The 20194-nt window shown below is 42.0% G+C and overlaps 2 protein-coding genes across 6 annotated transcripts in view; both read left to right on the top strand.

The window, feature by feature from the left end:
* Positions 1-16608, top strand: part of RPAP1 (RNA polymerase II associated protein 1) — a 39125-nt gene extending 22517 nt beyond the window's left edge. For 3 of the 4 annotated variants that reach the window (XM_004941626.4, XM_421141.7, XM_015287139.4), the window contains 11 exons: positions 1759-1916; positions 3158-3337; positions 4134-4329; positions 6073-6182; positions 7552-7747; positions 8369-8518; positions 8928-9070; positions 10318-11122; positions 12996-13172; positions 13898-13954; positions 14744-16608. In XM_004941626.4, the coding sequence (XP_004941683.2) occupies positions 1759-1916; positions 3158-3337; positions 4134-4329; positions 6073-6182; positions 7552-7747; positions 8369-8518; positions 8928-9070; positions 10318-11122; positions 12996-13172; positions 13898-13954; positions 14744-14899 (2328 nt within the window). In that variant the 3' untranslated portion in view covers positions 14900-16608. Of the gene's footprint in view, positions 1-1758; positions 1917-3157; positions 3338-4133; positions 4330-6072; positions 6183-7551; positions 7748-8368; positions 8519-8927; positions 9071-10317; positions 11123-12995; positions 13177-13897; positions 13955-14743 lie in introns of all 4 variants that reach the window. The other variant, XM_004941628.4, reaches the window with a different exon arrangement.
* A 1426-nt stretch (positions 16609-18034) lies between these two features.
* Positions 18035-20194, top strand: part of LTK (leukocyte receptor tyrosine kinase) — a 138098-nt gene continuing 135938 nt past the window's right edge. Inside the window, exon 1 of one of the 2 annotated variants that reach the window (XM_046942658.1) lies at positions 18035-18282. In XM_046942658.1, the coding sequence (XP_046798614.1) occupies positions 18138-18282 (145 nt within the window). In that variant the 5' untranslated portion in view covers positions 18035-18137. The remainder of the gene's footprint in view (positions 18283-20194) is intronic. The other variant, XM_040701151.2, reaches the window with a different exon arrangement.

Raw genomic sequence — 20194 nt, 5'->3', positions numbered from 1 at the left:
TCCCTGTGGAGAAGATGCGTGTATGTGTTCTGAAGGAATTGTTGACAATATTACAATGTGTTTTCTGTTGTATAGCAGCAGGGAAGCTATTTCAGTCTTTTCTTTCCTTTTTTTTTTTTTCAGGGTGGAGGGAGGCCTATGTAGTGCAGCTATGCAAAATTGCGCAGCACAGCTCAGTGGTACTGGCCAGCAGCAGATGCTTAGAGTGCACATCAGCATGTACTGCTCTGTACTTTCCTGTGGCTCCAATGATAGGCAGCTTGGGACTTCATAAGCTGGAGGTCTTATTTGTGTCTTCGTGTTTTACAGCCCTAGTTGAACTTTCCTGCTGTGAATTTGCCTTAACAGCTCAGGTTATTTGTCAGTACTTCCAGCCCCTCTTATCTTTGATTTGAAAAACCTGTCCAGAAGTAGATAATTGTCTTCACTCATATAGGGCATCACACTGGTGCTATAAATACATAACATCAACTCAGAGCAGCACCCATTACAGTGCAGTGTGCACCTCTGAGGTGTTTTGGTTCAGTATTTTTAATAGCATCTAATAAATTGCTAGCATCAGCAGGAGAATACTAAGTTGTGCTATAAAATACATAGAATAACGTGCTGATAATAGATAGTGGGATATTTAAAGTTATAAGTGGTGGTAGGAACATAACAGAAAATCTCTGAATTTCATTGTCGTTCAGATTTTGAGTAGTCCAGGTATTCCAGGCATGCAAACGTTGTTTACAAGGTTCCTACCGCTCAGGGTTTGGTTCTGTTTTACTCTCATATGACTTGTTGCAGGCACTTGAACATGGGAATGGAAGATACTAAAAAACAAACTAGCGTAGGAATTTAACCTAAAAACAGAATTCTTCCATCTTCCTCCTCAGGAAGTAAATTTAACTTTGCCCTCTGTTCTGTAGGAGGGGTGTCAGAAATCATAGTTTGATTCATCAGCTCCTTTGCTTCTTGTGGGTGTGCAGTGATTTCCCTATGAGATGGCTCTAAAGCATTTGCATTTCAAATTATCTATAATGTGTCCTTGTGTTATGAGGAAGACATTGTCGGTGCATTTGTTTAGACAGAGCACACATAAGCTTCTGTATATGTGGGAGAGGGAAGGAGAAGCTCTTTTCTATGGTTAAGCAAAAATACCCAGTTGTCAGGGAGGATAAAAGTTATTTCTAGAGAACTGCGAATGAGTCATGTCAGGCTTAATTAAATACTAAAATAACCTCAGAACATTTTCAAAGCACAAATTCTATATATTTTTTAAAACTAATAGGCAGGAGGTACCCTTTTTGTAAAACAAACACAGAATTATAGAAAGATTCAGGTTGTATGACCTCTGAAAGCCATCTAACGTAACCTCTTAAGAGGAATGTAAGAATTCATTCAGTGATTTTTGTGTACAGTGTTTTTGATAAGATAAATCTCAGTGTAATCTTGACTGCCGGAGTTCTACTTACGACTGGTTAAAGAAGAGGAATTTTTGCTTAAAAGTCAATTAATGCTGCAAAGAGTACCTAAAACAAGAGTGTGTGGGGGCCAGGCAGACCTCTGTGGTTTAAGTGTACTTGATCTGTGTGTGGAATGGATTAGATAACACTCATGTTAGAACAGTGCTAGGAGAGTTTAGAATAAAGTGCAGTAAAATCTGCAGGTTTTTTCATGTGTCAGATTAACGAGTGTCGTAATGCATGTGAGTGAAGTCTCTTATTCCTTGGTTGTGTTTTGGTCTTTGTTTACTTGTTTTCATTTGTTTTGCAGCTTAACAAGTTTGAAATGAAGAGCCGGTTAATTCGATTTACAGCTGAAGATCCGCAGGATCTGCTTCTGCCAAGGGAAGAGGCCATCAGACTGAGCACTGAAGCCTTCCGGCTGTGGGCAGTGGCTGCTGGTTACGGTCAGGCCTGTGACCTCTACCGGTACAGTCCAAAGCTGGAGAAGTGGGAATGGTGGGGGTGGAGGGCACAACAGAGACATCGTGTTCTAGAGGGGTGAATTTGGGATCTTTAGAATCAGTTGCTACTCCCTTCAGGGAGTCTTACCTCCCTTCCTCTGGCCTCCTGCAGTAAAGCTCAGTTTCTGAAGGTGTTAGTGTTGAGTTCTTTTTCTGGCTCTTTTATTTCTTGTGCTTAATCACTTTTAATTTGTTGTTTCTTCTTTGTCCTGTGGGATAAACCTAAACTTTTTAGGACTACATATTTTTTCCCCTTGAAGGCTTTTGAATCAGCTGTGCTTGTGTGACCTCAAGACACGCTGAATGCAGCAGACCTAGGATTGAATCTGATGTGCTAAAGGCAGCAGTCCCCAGCATGCATGAAAATTGAGGGAGACTAATGCAGACAAGCTCTGCATCGACTCTCAGCTCAGTACAAAATTCAAGTTCTTGTACTTGAATTTCAAGGTCTGCTCTGGAATAAATCTGACCTTCCTTAAGCATTGAGTCTTCTTTGAAAGCATGGAGATAGCTGTGGAGTTCCCCTGAAGAGGAGTGGAAGAGGGGCCAGTAGTAATTGTTAGAAGTTCTCATTGCAGCAGCATTTTGAGTACAACAGTGTATTGGTTAATAAAGTAAAACTCAGTATATCATTTTGTAACATTGTAGATAATACTGAGGAAAGAGAAGCAGTAGAACATTGCTTAAATTTGCGTTGTTTTAACTATGTATACTCTGAGCATTTGAAAACTAGAGGAAAAAAGAAAATAAATATTTGGTGTTTTTTCAAGAGTCGGTTGGAATGTTTGGAAGCAGGGTATGTTCCATTCAGTTGAGTTGGGAATGATAGAATTCTTTGTCATTTTTTCCATGTCTGTTGCTTGTTTTGTTTTGGGGATGTTGATATTTCTCATCTCATCTTAGCAATGTGTAATGGGATGGTGTTCAGAAAAAAAGTGGCCAGGTCCTCCAAGTGATAGCAGGGAAAGTACAAGGAGCGATGGGTACAAATTGAAGTGGGGGAAATTTCTCTTAAGTATAAGGAAAAACTTTACTGTGGAGATAGTCACACTGAAACCGATTTTTCAGAAAGACTGGGCTGTGCATCCTTGAAGACATTCAAAATCTAACTACACATGTTCCTAGGCAAGCTTGCTTTAGCTGACTAAGCTTGAGTAGGGTGTTGGACTACTTCCAACCTCATATGTTTTGTATTGTAAACTATAGGGATCTCTATCCTGTGCTGGTGAGGATTCTGCAGTCCCTGCCTGAGTTGCTCAGCACTAGCCATGAGAAGAACCCCATGTTTGAGTTATCTGTCCAGAGAGCTGCAGCAGTGGTTACTCTGCTGGTACATGTGACACAAACTGCAGGCTACGCAGTGGAGCTGCATGCCAAGCTAAGCAGGTAGGCCTTCTGTCTCCTGTTTTGTACATCTGAGCAGTTGTCTTATATTCTCGTCTCTTCAGTTAGGAGACCTGGCTTTACCCTTCTCTATTCCTTCACTTCATATGGTGTACTGTCCCACATGTGAATCCCTGCATGGTGGGATGTGTTGCTTTTGACATGAGGACAGAAGAGGTAAATTGAAGGCTGGTAGATAGCTGTATGCCTGCTAACCTGATAAGGAGGAGGGGTAAGAATCTGCATTTAGCAATGCGTTCCTGCCAGAATGAATTAGAAAACTCCTTTGACTTTTCCTTCAGGGGAAAAAGAAAATGATCTCTCTGCGGTCTGGAGGAAAGAAACTCTGTGAAGAACAAGGTGGATCAGGATTAAGAAAAGTGGGTGGTGGGTTTGCTGGTTTCATTGGATGTCAAAGCAGTGGAAGTTGCTGAAAACACGAGTATGTTTTTTGGTGGGAAACAAACAAACAAACAAGAAACTCCGGACTAATTTAGTCAAAGCTGGATAATGGGGTAACATTCAGTAAAACCAAAGCTTAGCTAAGGAGAGAGTGATGCAGGTGAAGAAACTTTAGCTTTCACACAGAGTTTCTCCTTTGATTTTTCTGTCTAAAATGATTTGTTCTAGTCTGTGGGAATGTGCGAAGTTGTTTTTCCCCTAGTGGCTGTCATTAGTCATCCGTCTTCCATGCTACACATAACTGGAAATCTTGCTATTAAAATGATATTTTAGAGAGAATTGTTTTCAAGGCATCCTCACCATCCTGTGTCATTCTTCTGTTGTGTTTCAACAATAGCTGTGAAGACGGTGAACAGATTCCACCTCCTCCCATAACATGGAATCAAGTGTCAGGCTTACAGCCCTTTTTGGAGACCAGCATGAAAAAATTCCTGCAGGTGATATCTTGGACAGAAACTTGGCAAATTCTTCAGCCTTTGACCACAACTTACATGATCTACCTGGGAGTTTATTACAGTGCTTGCAGTCAACAGGTAAGGACAGAAAAACATAGGTTGTCTTTTTGTGTCACCAGTATCAGCTTCTGTGTTACCACTGAAAACCTGGAAAAAGAGAAAGGAAGGCTTCGAAGAACACAGATGAGGACTAGATGTTGTTTGCCACGCCTGTTACCTAGGTTGGGTGCTGATCCTTCACACTGGCAATGCCAAATGTCACTGTCTTCATTTTTTCTTCTGGGCTCAGAGTCTCAATCAAGGAGTGTGGTAGTGCAATGACTCATTTGATTTACTGCAGAGATACCCAGCATGCAGTAAATATGACCTAATTCAGTTTGGCAGTCCTTCCTCCTTGTGGGCTAAATTAAGTTGCACATTTTTGCATTTGTGTTGGTCTGAGATCCTGCATGTGGACAGTTACTGCAATAACCTTGTAGGAAGATTGAACACTGAGGGTCATACTGTATGAACTTCGGACAGGAGGCAATAAAGATGAGTTTATTTACTGCCCCACCAACACTGGAAGTCAAATTCTGTAGCCCGGTCACTGTTGCAGTATGTAACCATCTTTTTAACAGAGTTTTCTGAGGGTGGCATATCAGTGTCATGCTGTTGGAAAAAAAAAAAAAAAAACAGTGTCTTATACTATTGCTACTTTAAAGATTCACCTTCTAAAGATAAGTGCAGGATTCCTCTTTACTGCCCAGCTGATGTGCCCAAGTTCTGACCTCGGAGAGTTATCTTTAAGATGTGGGGATAATTTAATGCCTATATTTATTTAGACCTCTCTAACTCCTCTGAAATTTGCCTGAAACAAATGAATTTGTTTGCCTTGGCTAGGGTGAAAACTGCCCATGTCTTTCAAAGATATCTTCAGTTCCCCAGAGGTAGTTAGCTCCCTTGACCTCCTATCATTAGGTCCTGATCTTTAGAGACCCAGGAAGACCATTTAAAGAGATCAGTATTCCTTTTTACCCTCTGTAGATATTCCAGAAAAGCAGCTGACTAATTTCTTAGGTCCTTGAACTGTGCCATATGAATTTTAGTTTTCCTAGTTTCCATAGTTTTCCTAGACTGCTAAGACTTAAGGGTAACATGTAGATTTTGCTGACTGATTTCTGGAGACAGCTTTCACCTGGGGAAAAACCAGGTTTTGTTACAGCAATGAGTATTTCTCTAACAAAGGCAAAGTATAGTGGAAAAAAAAAAAAGTGCCAGCCCGTTTGTTCAATCTGGAATATTGCTTAGTAGGGTCAGAAGAATTTGGATGGTTCTCTTAAAAGCTACAGATCCTCTCCTGTGCAGTGTTCATCCACAGCCTTGTCTTGATGGGTAGGTCAATTGCACTCTATACAGCTGAATATTATTACTTTTATTTTTTTCCTGCGACCCTCGTGATACCAGTCTGCTTTCTCAATGTAGTTCTGATCACCTTTGTGTTTTCAAGTTAAATGACAAGATCAGCATATAGGTAGAATGTTAAGAAGTGGGGGTGTCAACCACATATAGCAAGCTTACATTTAGGGAATTTTGCTCCCGAAGATCACATACTTTACTTCCAACCAAATAAGAGTTCTCTCTGATGCATTCTAATACTTGAGTATGAGGACACCTTGAGGTGCCAGCTCTCAGCTTCCATGCTCTCAGCAGTTAAGCTAGCTCTAACATATAGCAGTAGTGATATGTAGATGATGCGGTGTGTCAAAACGACATCAAAAGAGAACGTAACTAAATCAGTATGTATTTTTGCATTCCTCTGTTTTCCCTTGTTCTATGCAGCCATCAGTCAATCCAGTTGACTTCTTAGAGGAATTGGAACGTTTGACATCTGAGGTGCTGCAGCCCCTGCTCAGCCAGCCAGCCATGCACAGCATGTGGGATTTGCTCAGGTAAAATTATTTCATTGCTTCGTTTCTATACTATACTGCTTGGTTAGGAGGGCACAAAGCATGGTGGTTCCAGGGGCTGGGAATCCACTCACAGCAAAGAAATTTTCTAATGTTGGCATAGAATACATCAAAAAGTACAGTTATGGTTTAGATGATTTTCTCCCTTCCCATTTTATTTACGCTTTACATATGTACTTCATATGTGCGATACTGAAAGCTGGATGAATTACAGTGCTGTAAGGCTCTGTCTACACCTCTTCTTTGTCCTTTCTCCTCTCACAACACAATCTACTGCAGAGGTTCTCTAGTTCCTCCTTGCCTACTGATACTGCTGCAGTGCCTGCCTCTCTACCCCTCTATGTAGCTGTGTTTTATATCAATTTCAAATAGATTTTGTTCACTCTTGGCTTTGATTATTTTTTAGTTTCCCTGGTTTAAAAACATGAACAAAGTAATGTCAATTTGAGTCCTTACATCAGTGGGAGTGCATGTACCATTCACATGCTGTGTATGAACTACTTTTATAAAATAATATAAGTTCCTGCAGAGCTCCACAAAGGCCTTGAAAGCCCCTGCAGGAGAGTGAAAGGCTGGATACCAAATTGTCCCTTCAGACATTTGGATGACATAAATTTGTCTCAGGCTCTGGGCACTGTTCAGCACTGTGGATGTTCCCTCTTTCTGCTGTAGAGGGAGCCTCACTGCCACCCTGCAATCAGTCCTCTGGAGAGGAGTAAACTGAAAAGTTTGACTTGCAGTGAGGGAAACATCCACTTTCTTCTAAGAACGTCTTATGTAAGGGACACTGGAAATTTTTGATTTGAAATGGTATTTGAACGCTCACCAATCTGGCCCATGTTCTCTTATGGCTGAGAACTGAGTTCTGAAGCTTCTAACACCAAAATTTCTGATGCACAAGGCAGCATTTTTGCAGTGGCAGTTTTAGATATAAGCTGGCTTTTTGGCTCTGCCTGTCTGATTATTTTTTAAACGTCCAAACTATGTGGGCAGCTTTATTAGCCTGGATTACATAAGCATGTGCAAAAATGTGTGGTTTTTTTATCAAGTTCCAAAGCTTTCAAATGTTTGACATTAGAGGTGCATCATTGCATCAATATTTCTGCACATCATGAGCAATATAGCTGAAGGCTAGAATCTGTGACAGCTCACTGGCATTAGCTTCTATGACAGTCCTTACTTACAAAGCAGTATCAACAGTTGGTCTTTTTTTCCTTTCTCTTTCACAATTGTTGTGGCTTTTGTTTTGCTGTAATGTGTGGCATGGTTTGGACAGTAACATTCCTACAGAATAAATGTTCAGTAATATGAATGCTTTTGGCCTGATTTCTTTCATTCTCTGTTCACACAGGCCATGTTCTGCTCTTTGCAACCCTCTGTCCTGTTCCCCAGCACCTGAATCTGTCTTCAGCATTGTATCTTTGAGTTGTACTGGAGGCAAACCTCCTCTGAGCCTAGTTGGCTCCAAGTCACCTTTCCCTTTCCTCACTGCCCTCCTATTTCTCATCGATAGCATCACCCATATTCACAAAGGACTAATCAGCAAGGTGAGAATATACTTTTTCACTATGAGTTCTGTGGGAATGATAGCATGCTTGGGAAGGAGATCAGTGCTTGTATCATCCCAGGTTTAAGAATGATGTTAGCAGGACTATTAAAGTAGAACTGCTGTTTTTAATTTAAAAATATCAAAGTACTTTGGAGAGAAATACCCCCATTTTCATAACAGGCGAGTCTTTGAATTCAAAATATCCAGTTCATGTGAGGAAGCTTGGATTATTGATCTGATGCCAAATGATGATGAGGCTTAAAGGGTGGAGTTATAAAGAACATTGAGAACAGTTAAACTACTGTTTGGCTAAACTAAAGTGTCAGACAGTGAAAGAGGGATGGTTGAAGGATATATAACAAAGAAAAATGAGATCAAACTAAATGAAAGAATGAGTGCTCCACTGGCTGAAAATGTTTCTTCTGTTGTTGAACACAGGTGTGAGTACAGTAGCAGAAGGACAGATATTTCTCAGGCCATTTCTGAAAATCTTGCAGCAGCCAACAGGAGTTCTTAAGGGGAAAGCAGGGGATGGTAGACTTCAGAGAGGACTGTTTTACTTTCCTCCAAGCACAGACTGTGTTAGTAATATTTGTCTCCATTTCTGTTTCCTTTATAGTACAGCTCTGTGCTGAGCATTGAAGGCCTGAAGGATTATCTGCATCAAAGCTGGCAGACTGCACCCCCCTCTGTGACTCCTGCATCTGCGTGGATGCTGCGCCATGAATATCATCTGCAGTACTTCGCTTTAGTACTGGCTAGGAAAATGGTATCCTTGTTGGTTCTTTGATTTCTTTCACTCCTGGAGTTGACTTCACTTTAGTTTCTCTAACTGTGGCAGCTGATCTTTCCACATAGCTGATCTAGGTTTGGTCTTCTGCTGTCTTGACTGTTCTGCCCCATGAGCAAGTAATATCTTTATAGTTACTGATGTGGGGATTTAGATCCAGAATACTTTAGATGGAAAAATTGTATTTTTTCCTGTCTTTGGGCTAGAGTGAGAACAACTTTTCTAGCAACATTCCTGAAAGATGTCCATGTGAATGCTGACAGTTCTTGCAGTCCTCTTGAGCCTCTCACTTTCCGGCGAGATCTCTTCCTCAGCTGCCTCCCCCCCACAATCCCTGCCTATGGCCTTTTTGACCAACAGTGGTTTTATCTGTTTCTTTCCTGTGCAGGCAGGCACTTGTCCGGATTACAGCCGTCATGCCTCGCTCCATCACTGTGTTGCCATGGCATTGCTGAGCCGTCTGTTGCCAGGGAGTGAGCATCTGGCTTATGAGATCCTGCTGGATCTTGCTTTTAATCCAGAGTTTCTTCCGTAAGCTGTGCTTTTTTTTGTTGTTTTCTTTAGTCTGGTACATGGTAAGAGTTGAAAAAGATGAAAAAACAGATGTTAGCAATGGAACTTTGTCATGTTTTTTGACCTTCAGTAGGGCTTGTATTCAAATTTCAGATGCTCACTGGCATGTTCGCACGTCATGGAGCCTCCTAGTCAGACCGACAGTGTGTTTGCAATTTTTTTTGGTTGTATCCATGTTGAGAAATATGACCAGTTTCTTTTGATCCCCTCAGTGGCAAGAGACCAGTGATTTCTGGTAGAACTGATTTTCACTAAGGTCCAGCATCTACTGCACTGATGGTAGCCAGTCTAGGAAACACGTGGGATCCTGACCTATTCTGAAGAATTTACTAAACCTGCCTTTTAACCCTTATTATACAAGTTCTTAACATTTTTTTTTCTGATTTGATTATGATGTTTTCTACCTTGTACTAGTAATAATATGGAGTACCTCAAATGTGATGCATCCTACATCTGGCCAAGATGGTAGCAGTTTATTTTGCTCCTCACAATCAGTTTAAAACTTGCTGTGGTACAGCTCTGTAGGAGATGGGACCAGTGTGCTGCCATACATCTCCAGCAAATTTTCCTTTAAAAAGGAAAGCTTCCCTCCACCCCCCCTCCTTGCAGATACTTGCTTTTTGCCATTTTTCAAAAGTTTGGCAAGTAATCTGAGACCGTGATCAATGTCTGATCTGAGACTGTGCACACAAGTTTGACAGCCCCTCTGCCTTAATTTCTGTTTGCCAATCTGTATGGTTCTTTTGACTGTGCAAAGCTACCACTGTGGGTTGTCCTATTGACTCAAGTTTGGCCTTACATGATATACAGTATTTCACTTCAGCACCCTGGCATCTGTCTTGGTAAGTAGGCTGTCTCCCTTGACAGGGAATTGCAGCCTCCTCACCAGACCACTGACTTTGTGTGGAAGTTTTTCATTTAATGCATCTGTTTTGGTAATTCCAAGTATAGTTCTGTGAATTTCCTGTAGATATCAGGATAGTTGATGCTTAATGAATGTTCAGTATTATTATAACTGAATGCTGCAGGAAGTGTTGCAACTGCTGTGAACACTACTATTTCTGATCCAGGGAGGTCATAGAGTTGAATTTTTTGTGTTGTTTTTTTGTCGTTGTTACTGTTTATTTGGTATGTGTACGTGTGTGTGTGTGTGTGTCTGTGTCTGTTTGGGATTTTCTCGACTGATATCTGCTTTTATCTTACAGCGAAGGGAAAACTGGAGGGCCAGAAGCAGCTGACTTTTCAGATATCTTGCATCTGGGTACCAGCGCCAAACTGTCGCAGCCTGGCTCTGCAGCAGTGTCTTCTTCAAAGCCTACTCGTGGTGCCCTGCTGAGAGAATCATACCAGAATCTTCCTGCCATCCGCTCCTGCTACCTCTCTCATTTTGTTCACTTGCAGCCTGCCCTTGTGCGTTCCCAAGCATCCTACCAAGGACGTAATTACCTCATCCAATCGATGCTGCTTCCTGAAGTCAGAGGGCCCATCCTGCCTTCAGACTGGCCGTTCTTTCCACTTATCAGCCTCTACAACAAAGTCACTAATGCAGAGACGCGTGGGGCTGTGCTGAACTCTCTTCCACTTGATCTAGTCAACACTGTGACCTGGAACCTTCAGTGGGTCTTGTTGCTGGAAAGCTGGCGTCCTAAGACCCTTCAGAGCATCCCTATTGCTGCCAAACTTGCACGACTTATGTGCATCTTCCTCACAGGTGGTGACCTCTTCCTAGAAGCACCAATCCACTGTTACACGGCTGCACTTCTTTCTGTGTATTGCCAGCCCAAGGCTTTGGACTCCCTGAACTTGGATGCTCCACTCCCTGGTTTGGCGTCCTTCCATGATCTCTACATAAGTCTGCTGGAGCAGTTTGAAGGTGTCTCCTTTGGAGATCCACTCTTTGGAGTCTTTGTTCTTCTACCTCTGCAGAAGCGTTTCAGTGTTCATCTGCGTCTTTCTGTTTTTGGAGAGCACACAAGTATCCTGCGGGCACTGGGTGTGCCACTCCAGCAGGTAATCACACTTCATGGTTGTTGCCTTCACGTTATTGAGATACTGGGCTCTTGCCTGTGTTTCTCCAACCCTGTTTTGGTCATCCTTTCAGCACTACTACTACTTTGTCCCTCGGTGTCCAGTAGAATACTCATTCTTCCTTCACTTACAAGTTTTCATTGTTCTTCAAGAAAATCCAGTGCATGGAATGTAAAATGAAGTATGAATGGAGAGCAGTATTTTTGTTTGTTTGTTTGTTTTTTCTTGAGGTATACTATAGTATATACAGCAGTGTATACTATTGGCTTTTTTTAATTTTTTTTTTTTATGGAAAGAGGTACTTGGAGAGGGAAACAATGTGATTGGTTTTAAGTCTGGAGAATAGTGTCCAGTTCCTGTAGATTGCCCTTGTTAAAGAATCCTTTCAAGAAAATTTTGAACTTAGTTTTGAGAGCTGATGATACGTATAATATGGAAGGTGGGAGCTGTGAGATTGTTCAGTCTTCAGTGGACACTGTTCCACGTCCTGCTTGGTCTAGTGGCTGAGAGGCTCTTAACATATGGCTTCTAAGAATGAAGGGCTAGTCTGCACCCCATACTCTTCTTGCATGAGCTACCTTTCCCTTAACTCTTTTCTCAGCCTGGTGAGAATCTGTTCCTATGCTGTGCATGGGCAAACACACATTTTTCCTCTCAGACTGTGTTTACAGTTGGCTGTACTGGAGTTGTGCTTGACTGGGTCACTAAGTGAGAGAGTTTTATCTGTAAAGTGCAGGAGTGCATTTCTTTTGAATGAGCAGAGCAAAAAAGATTGAATTCAGCTGGCTTTAAGTTCTTTGTCACTAGCAAAATAACAGATGATGCCCGATCTAGCCTAAAGTTTGCTAACACAAAGACAACTTTTGAAAAAAAAAAATAAATTGTGAATTAGCAGTTTATGTGCTTTGCCTCATGGGATTGCAGTGCTTTTGTTCTGGTTGTAGTGGCCTAGCAGCCAGTTTTTCTATATTGTTATGGCCAGATGAGTCTTTGTTTCTTAAGCCAAGTAAGCCAAGATTCTCTGGCCCGCTTCTTGTGATAAGCTCTCTGTACTTTTGGTGCTTCCAGTAGCCCTTCCCTATGTATGTTCTAGTTTCATAAGTATAGGAGCGAAATCACTTTAGGGGGAGGTTGTTTTTTTTCTTTTGTTTTGGCTTAAGATATGTTTAACTTACCTTAATGGGTAGTAAAAATTGTAGTAATATTGCCTTTGTAGCCAAAGACTGAAGTTCAGCATAGATGCTGTGTTTTCACTGAAGACTGTTGCTGAACTGAGTAGAATCATTGATTTTCTTTAGTCTTGCAAAGAAAATGCTTCGAAGTGAAATATGTAACATTAGACCCAGAGAACTCATGAAAATAGAGAAGAAAATTTGGACTTCTGGAGCTTGGAGAAGTGAACAAAACTAAGTTGTTATTAAAAGTTACTCTAACCTATTTTTCAAAGCTTAATTTAACAGCAGCGTTAACTCTGGCATATATATCTGCTTTCCTTTTCTTGCTAAATGCATAGGCCGTTGTAAGTCCCTCTGATATATTAACAGAAGATATAGTGCTGCTGAAAGCACTTTGTCTTTTCACTTTGAAATACCTTTTCCTACCTGTGCCAAAAAGCAAGTACCGTCACTTGACTGGTAGAACACTTATCCATAAAACTGAAGAGATCTTGAGGACACTTTGTCAAAGGCATGTCACATCAGTCAGCATGGGCAGTAATGGTCCTGCTCCAAATGGGGATTGTGCCACTGAAATGTATTGTGTTATATGGCAGCATGTGTCTTAGCAGCTGGGGAAGTCCTCACTGCTTGGATTCTGCCACAGAAGGTAATGTTGTCTTTTGGTGGGTTTCTTGCAGTTTCCTGTGCCTCTCGAGCGATACACTTCCCCTCCTGAGGATAACTTGAATCTCCTGCGACATTACTTCCGAACACTGGTCACGGGTGCGCTGCGCAACACCTGGTGCCCTGTTCTTTATGTGGTGGCCGTGGCTCATGTGAACAGCTTTATTTTCTCCCAAGACAGCACAACTCAGGTAGGTAAGGAATGTCAGTGTTTCAGGGCTGGGAGCTTTGGGTTTTGCACCTGATATTCCCCCTGCTTTCATTGTGATTTGTTGATGAATCAGACCACCTTGGACTTGAAAACAAAGATTGTAAGTATGTGTAGAGAATTTTGCAGTTGTCTGAGATCTGAAGTTTGGAATCCACACAGGGGACAGTAGACAGCCACTGTTGTTTGTAATATCCTAAGAAGCTTGCACTAATCATGGCCAATCCCACAGAAACAGAATCTAAGTTAGCAGCTGTGGGTGAATGTACAAAAGGAAAGAATGAAGCACGTGTAATGAAATTGCTGACCGTGCAGAGAGAGCCTGTAATAGTCTTAGCCTCTGCCTGGGACAGTCTAAAGGTATGGAGTGCTTTTTCCTTTCACCTTCTTTGAATAACTCACTGCCTGAGTTAACCGAGCAGGAGCCCTGCTGTGGCCTCAGATCTCCAGCACTGGTTTCTCCTGCTAGCTCTTTTCTCCCCTGATCTACAATTCTACCTCATTGTTGAGATGTCAACCGGATTTCAGGTCAAGGGAAGGAGGAGAGGGAAGGACCCAAGTGGTTGCCACCTTAACGCTTTTTTGATAGAACAAGCTGCTCATTGGACCATCATCTTAATAAGTATAGCATTGTTCTAGAGTGCTGCATGGCCTGTGGGCAGAGATGGCATTGTGCCATATTAATTGAAGTATATACTTTGTTCTTAGGAGGCTGATGCTGCTCGGAAAAGCATGCTGCGAAAGACATGGCTCTTGGTGGATGAGGTAAGGTCTGTAAGGATCAACGTGCACCACTGAAGCTTGAGTTTTTCAGGCATGGTACTCTTACAGATTTGCATTTTGGCTTTTGAAATTTTTTGTTTATCTACGTTGCTAACTTGAGAATGAGGAGATTAGCAGCAGGATTTTAACATGCAGTAGCTACCAGTAGTGTTATCTAGTTCTTGTTATGATTAAACTCAACACAGTGAGCCTGCTGGAACATAGATTAATGATTCTATGATTCTACTTCTTATGCTCTATTTGCATGCTTCTTGCCTGAGCAGTGTTCTTTCTACATAGTGATAGATCCTAGAGGGATGGTTCTAGCAGAGCTATGAACAGGCAGCCAGCGTGGACCTCCCTTAACATTTAGTTGGATGCTTCCCCCACAGAGAACAAAACAGATACTAAGTTTTTACTTTTCACCTTTCCATCCTGCCTTACTATACCAGATCTTGCCAAAGTTTATCATTTGTGTAACAGAGCTGTGTAATTTTGCCCTTGAAGTTTAGTGTTTCTCTCCATTGTTATAAGTTCCCACTCAAAACACCATTTGGGCTTCTTGCAAGGGACCGTTGAGAGAGTTCAGAAGAGGAAAACTCATGCAAATCAAAAGACTTTCTTGGAAGAAACTGACTTTTTATAGCTCTTCTATTGAATGTGTTGCAGATAAATATGTTGGATGTGGTAGTTGTATTGTCTGTCAGATTTACTTTGTTGTGTCAGAAGTAGGAGAAAAGATCAGATTTGTACTTTTAAGACATGTCTAATGGCTGCTGTTTCTCTCTTCAGACCTTGAAAAAGCACCTTCTCTACTACAGACTGCTGAATGCAGAGAGCCCTTTGGGCTTTGACCTTTATGAGCAACTCCCTCCTATACGACTGAAGTACCTGCAGATGGTGACACAAAAAGAAAATAAGGAGAATGCACCAGTGCTTGTCTCATAGCCAGACACTTGTAGAAGAGGACAGCTGGGGGGAAGAACAGAAGAAAATTATGCTTCGCTGATGAAAATATGCACATTTCAGATTGTTAGTGTCTGTCTTAGACACTCTTGGTATCACTGCAAAGTGAAGCACTGATAGAGTGCTCCCAGCCCTACTGCACAGCGCAGATCTTCTCAAGATATGGCAGTATGTGTATGTGGTCTCTTTATTATGAATGCTAGAGCATTTTTCCAGGGTTCTCTTTCAGATTGTTCTGCTTCATCCTGGAGGAGTTGAGATTGTGTCTAAAAGGCACTGGACTGATGAATAAACGAAAAGAACTGGGAAAAAAACCCAACATTTCATTAATTCCAGCGGGAGGTTGTGAATTCTCATGATGATGTCTGTCTTCCCCAGATCTTTCCTTTGACTTTTTGTGTCCTGAATTTTGGGTGGTTCATTTCCCCCGCAGCTCCCAGCAAATATAACGACAACATAGGAGGAAGAAACTGATTCTGAGGGCTTTTTTTTAAATTTTTTTTTTTAATTTTGGTTCTCTGGGATCTTTCTTGAGGATTGTATTCTGTGCACGTTACCAGTCACAAATTAATTACGTCATTCCTCTGACAAACAACAGGTCCTGATGCAGTGGTATAAACACTAGTCATTCTACCTTCGTTGTCTTTTGGATAGCCCCTAAACTGCTTTCTTTTCCCCCTTATTTAGTTATGCATATAACAAGATCAGAAATAATTTTGTTGTAGGCAGAATATTAATCACTCCCCATTAGAGGAAAAAAAATCCAATTGTTTAACTAAAAGGTGCATTGTTTACCTTCTAAGGAAAGGGGAATGTAATTTAAATTCTGAAGCAGAGTTCCTGAGTTTAGATCTATTTTTTTTTTCTTAATAAAACTTATTTGATCCCAGTTTTACATCCAAACTCAGTACTGCAGCCTCAAACATGAGGGCTACAAATGTAGTGCCCTAAAAGGCTCATCGCATGTGCCAGGTCAAGCCCAGAATTTACTCTTTAAGTGTAATCTCAGTGAAGAGGATGTTTCATTTATATCCGGTTGTTCTTGCAGAACTACAATCAGTCCGGCAGGCTTTTGTTTGGAGAACTTCTATGAACAAAGCTTGTTATTTCTTTTCTGTTGTTATTATTAATAAATTCCTCTGGGAGGTGCATGGTGATGCCTAGCCTTAAGACTTCAGATTCCTTCTACTTACCAGACAGTTTTCTAATTCTACCAATACCTCCTTAGGTTAGAAGATAAGTTTCACCTGTTTTGTCCCCTTATTTCAGATAGGACATGGGTGGAATTGATGTGTCATTTTCATTTTTTCTTTTTTCATTATTGCTATCTTTTCTATTACAGCTTTTGGTCTGCTGAGGTTAATAGCATGTAATATAATAAAGCAGCAAGTGGTCAACTGTGACTTTTAATGTTAAATTATTTTAAAAATATTTGATGTGATTAAAAGTTCAATTGAAGGCATGCAAGTTTTTATTTTAGATGGTTAAAGTCCGAGCAGCTGTCTTTGGAGAGTAACACACAGTAAAATGTAAGGACTCCTAGATGCCCACTTAAGAACTGCCCTCAGTAAGGACTTCATCTTTTGCTCTTCTGATCTCCAGTTTTAAAAACCTCTTCCAGATCTTTGTGTGATATGAAGTTGAGTTTTGACGTGTATATGGGTGTAAATAAACATTTTGATAGTTCTGTACTTTTTGTGGAACAGTGAGAATGCTCTACTCGTTATTTAAACCTCTTCAGTTTCATTGCTCTGTTTGCAGTTTATCAATACATTCGGAGTGCCACATGCTGTGAAGTGCGGTGAGTCGCTGACTGCCTAATGTGTGTACATGGTGCAAGGTAGTGACTTGTGTGTTAATGGGAAAACAGTCAAAAAAACCCTGTTCACAGACAGTATTTAGAGATAATGGGAAGAGGTGTAATAAATCTATTTTGTGAACTCCGAGGAGGAAAGAATCAGGTTTTGAAGTCTCGTTCCCACGTGCTCCTCAAGCCATCAGTGTGTGCCCACAAAATACTTCCATCTTCTGACAGGATTCTGCAGCAGGCATCAGAAATGGAAGGAAGGGATCCCAAACAGTTCTGTTGTCATGCTTATTTGCAGAGCATTTTAAGCATGTTGCCAAAGTTCTGAAGGCTTATGGCTAACATGCAGTGATTAAGACAGTACAGCAGCTCCAAGCTTGAAATTTGTAAGGCTTTTGGGAGCCTTCTTCCAGATTTCTCTGCAGAACACTAGAGGGCATTGCTTCCTCTAGTTTAAATACAAACTTTCACACTCTCAGCACTAAAACAACAGACCCTTAAACTTAGTTTGAACTTTCTGCGTTTTTGAATATACTGTGGGAGAAAATGTGGAGAATTCAGTGAACTTTCACGCGAGGTGTTGCTAAGCATTATCTCTGGAAGAAACCGAGTTGATTTGTGTGACCCTTCCCCAATGTGAGTGGTTTGAATTCCCTGATTTGGGGTCTGGGATTTGGTGGCATGGCCTGCTCGGCAGCAGTGCTCCACGTGGGGGATAGGACTGAGCCGTGTAGAGGAGAGAGCTAGGCAAGGAAGAAATCAAAACCCCAGTGTAAGAAGCAGTGCTTGGGATATTTAAGACAGTAATATACCCATGAAGCATTACACACTTAACATAGTTGCATTCTTCTGTATTTATTGACCACTTCCAGCTGGCTGTTGAATGTAATAATCCATTTATTTACTAATGCTTTCTGTCTGGCTACTTAGTATTAGGCAAATCCTGAACACCTTTTGCTGTTGAAGTCACGGAGATAAGTTACTGGCCTTTGCCCCAGTTTTCAGAAACATAAAAAGAAAAAAAAAAATCTTTGACCAGAGGACCCCCTGTAGAGACATCCCCTCAGTGTTCCCTGCCTCTGAGTGGTCGCTGTGGTGCACAAGCTGCTAATCAACGAAGGTTGTTTTAAACCGAGCAGCACCTGCTCCACCTTCAGATCTAGTTCTTTAATTTCTGTTGAGGCACAATCAGTGGATGCTGGGTACCACCTGGCTCTGGAGACCACCTGTGAGCTCTGCTGACCTCCACACCCACGTGCTGCTCCCGGTCGAACAGCCAGCGCAGAGCTGAGGGGGCTGAGCGGAACTTTCCAGAACGCCCTGAGTGGCGCCAGCTGCCCCCAGGGCGGCCCCCCACGCTGAGGGGAGGCAGCTGCAGCGGGGCAGGTAAAAAGCGGCACCTGAGTCCTCAGTATGCTGCGGGAGCGATCGGCAGCAGAAGCAGGAGGAAAGCACTGCGGGTTGTTTTTTTTTTTTTTTTTTTTTTTTTTTTTTCCTCCGTTTTATCTACTTTTTGGTGCATGGAGAGGCTGGTGGAACTGTGGACGCCGTGAGCCAGGTTAGTAGTGTTGAACCGTGTGTTTTATGTGGTGGGGTCTGGGCTGCTGTGTGCCTGGCGGGCAAGGAGGAGGGCGCCTGTGCCTTCCCGTTGGTTTGTGGAGGATTTTGTGCTGCTGAGGTGATGTTTTTCTGGGCTATGCTGGAGAATACCTCATGCTTCCCCCCTAGGAGAAGGAGGGTTACCCAAGTACCTCTGGCACTGTGCTTGCCCTGCCCTCAGCGAGGTCTCGCTTTGGGGTGGTTTGCAGGGCCCTGGGTGCACAGAGGGGCTCTAGCAGGCCCTGGGACCCCACGGCAGGAGGAGCCTGGTCCTAACCGCCAGGGGACCTAGCAACGCGGGGGAACATGGAGGGTGGCTCAGCTTTTGGTTGTGCTGTCCCTGGGCTTCTTGCAGAGCTGAGGTTGCAGTTCCCTCCTTTCTCCTGTGTCCCTCTCTTTCTGTACTCCTATCTTTTGTCTCCTAGCTGTTTTTTATCAGGATTTCTTTTCCTCCTGGCCTTTATCTTTCTGTTTTTAATTTTCCTCATTCTTAATTGCTTGTAGCTCCTCTCATCTTTTCTCACTACTTTGGCTGCCTGCAGAAGCACTCAGCACAACAGTTGAACTGGAGAAAAGAGGTGCTGCTACTGAGTTCCAGGTGGTAGCTCAATAGTCCCTTGCCTGAAGGTCTGGGTAGATGCCAGTAAATAACACTTGTGATGTGCCTGCTTGGAAGCCTTATGACAAAAAAGTGCCATAACTTTAAGGTTTGGATTGACTACTGTGTAAGTGGTGTAAGCACTGCACCATTTGGGTCTATTCTGTCAGAGATGTGATGACACTTTAGTAATTAATCTGCTGGGTTTGTCTGTTGAAGGGAAAAACTGGAGCTTGTGTATTAAGCAACTTTCCTATTATCGCTTCCACCACAGTAAACTTTTACTGCACAAAATCAACAAGCATATCTCCAAAACAATGGTTTAGACTTTTTCAGTGCAGGTGGGCTTTTGCTAGCAGCTTCTCTCACTGTGTGCATTCAGCATGGTTTTTGATCTCTTTGGAGTACGAGGGCATAGAATCATAGGATCCTTAGAGTTGGAAGGGACCTTCAAAGGTCATCTAGTCCAACTCCACTGTGATGAGCAGGTATGTGAAGAGCTCTCAATTACCTCCAGGTGTGTGTTGCTGGTAGTGAATTGTAGTTTCAGGCAGGATTGATCTGTGTCACATTGTGAAGATGCTATGACAGCCATGCTAATGTGTTGTGCAGCAACTGTCAAGATAGTTGTTAGCATTCTTCACAGAAAATCAGTTCGCTGCTCCTGGCATCAATATTTCCTTCGTATAGATTATGAAAATTAAATATAGAGCGATACAAAAGTTTCTCTGTTAAAAAGTATCTTGCGTCTCTTGTCTGACATGCATGTCAGCTCACTCACAAAATCTTCGTTGTACTGCACGCCACAGATGGCAGCTCATTTTTGTTCCTCTTGGTTCTGTCTGCTCTAAGATTGATCAAGTTTGGATCGACGAAGTTATTTGGGCAGAAGCTGCCACTGCTCTCCCACTGTCTGTCCACTGATAAAAGAAGTGGGAGGAGCACGGGAATGTTAAGTGAACTTTTTAGTGTGAATCTGTCTCTTTTTTTTTTTTTTGGTACTGTTACATGTTATTTATGGAGGAAAGTGTGGGCTTACTGACCGTTCTTTTTTGCCATGAGCTCTCATCGGCAAGTTTTACTTTTTATAGTCATCTCTGAAGCTCGGATTTCAGTGGCGGATTATTATTTATTTTTGTTAAAGGACAATTTGCAAGCTAAAAGTAGGATTCAGAACCTGGGTATCTCTATTCAGTAGCACTTGTAGATAGCTACTCTGGCTCTTGATGAATCGAATGGTTTTACTGTCAGCGTACACTGGTGCCATAACAAC

Source organism: Gallus gallus, chromosome 5 (genome assembly GCF_016699485.2).
Source record: "Gallus gallus isolate bGalGal1 chromosome 5, bGalGal1.mat.broiler.GRCg7b, whole genome shotgun sequence".
NCBI lineage: Eukaryota > Metazoa > Chordata > Aves > Galliformes > Phasianidae > Gallus > Gallus gallus.
This window is presented reverse-complemented; position numbering and strand designations above follow the sequence as displayed.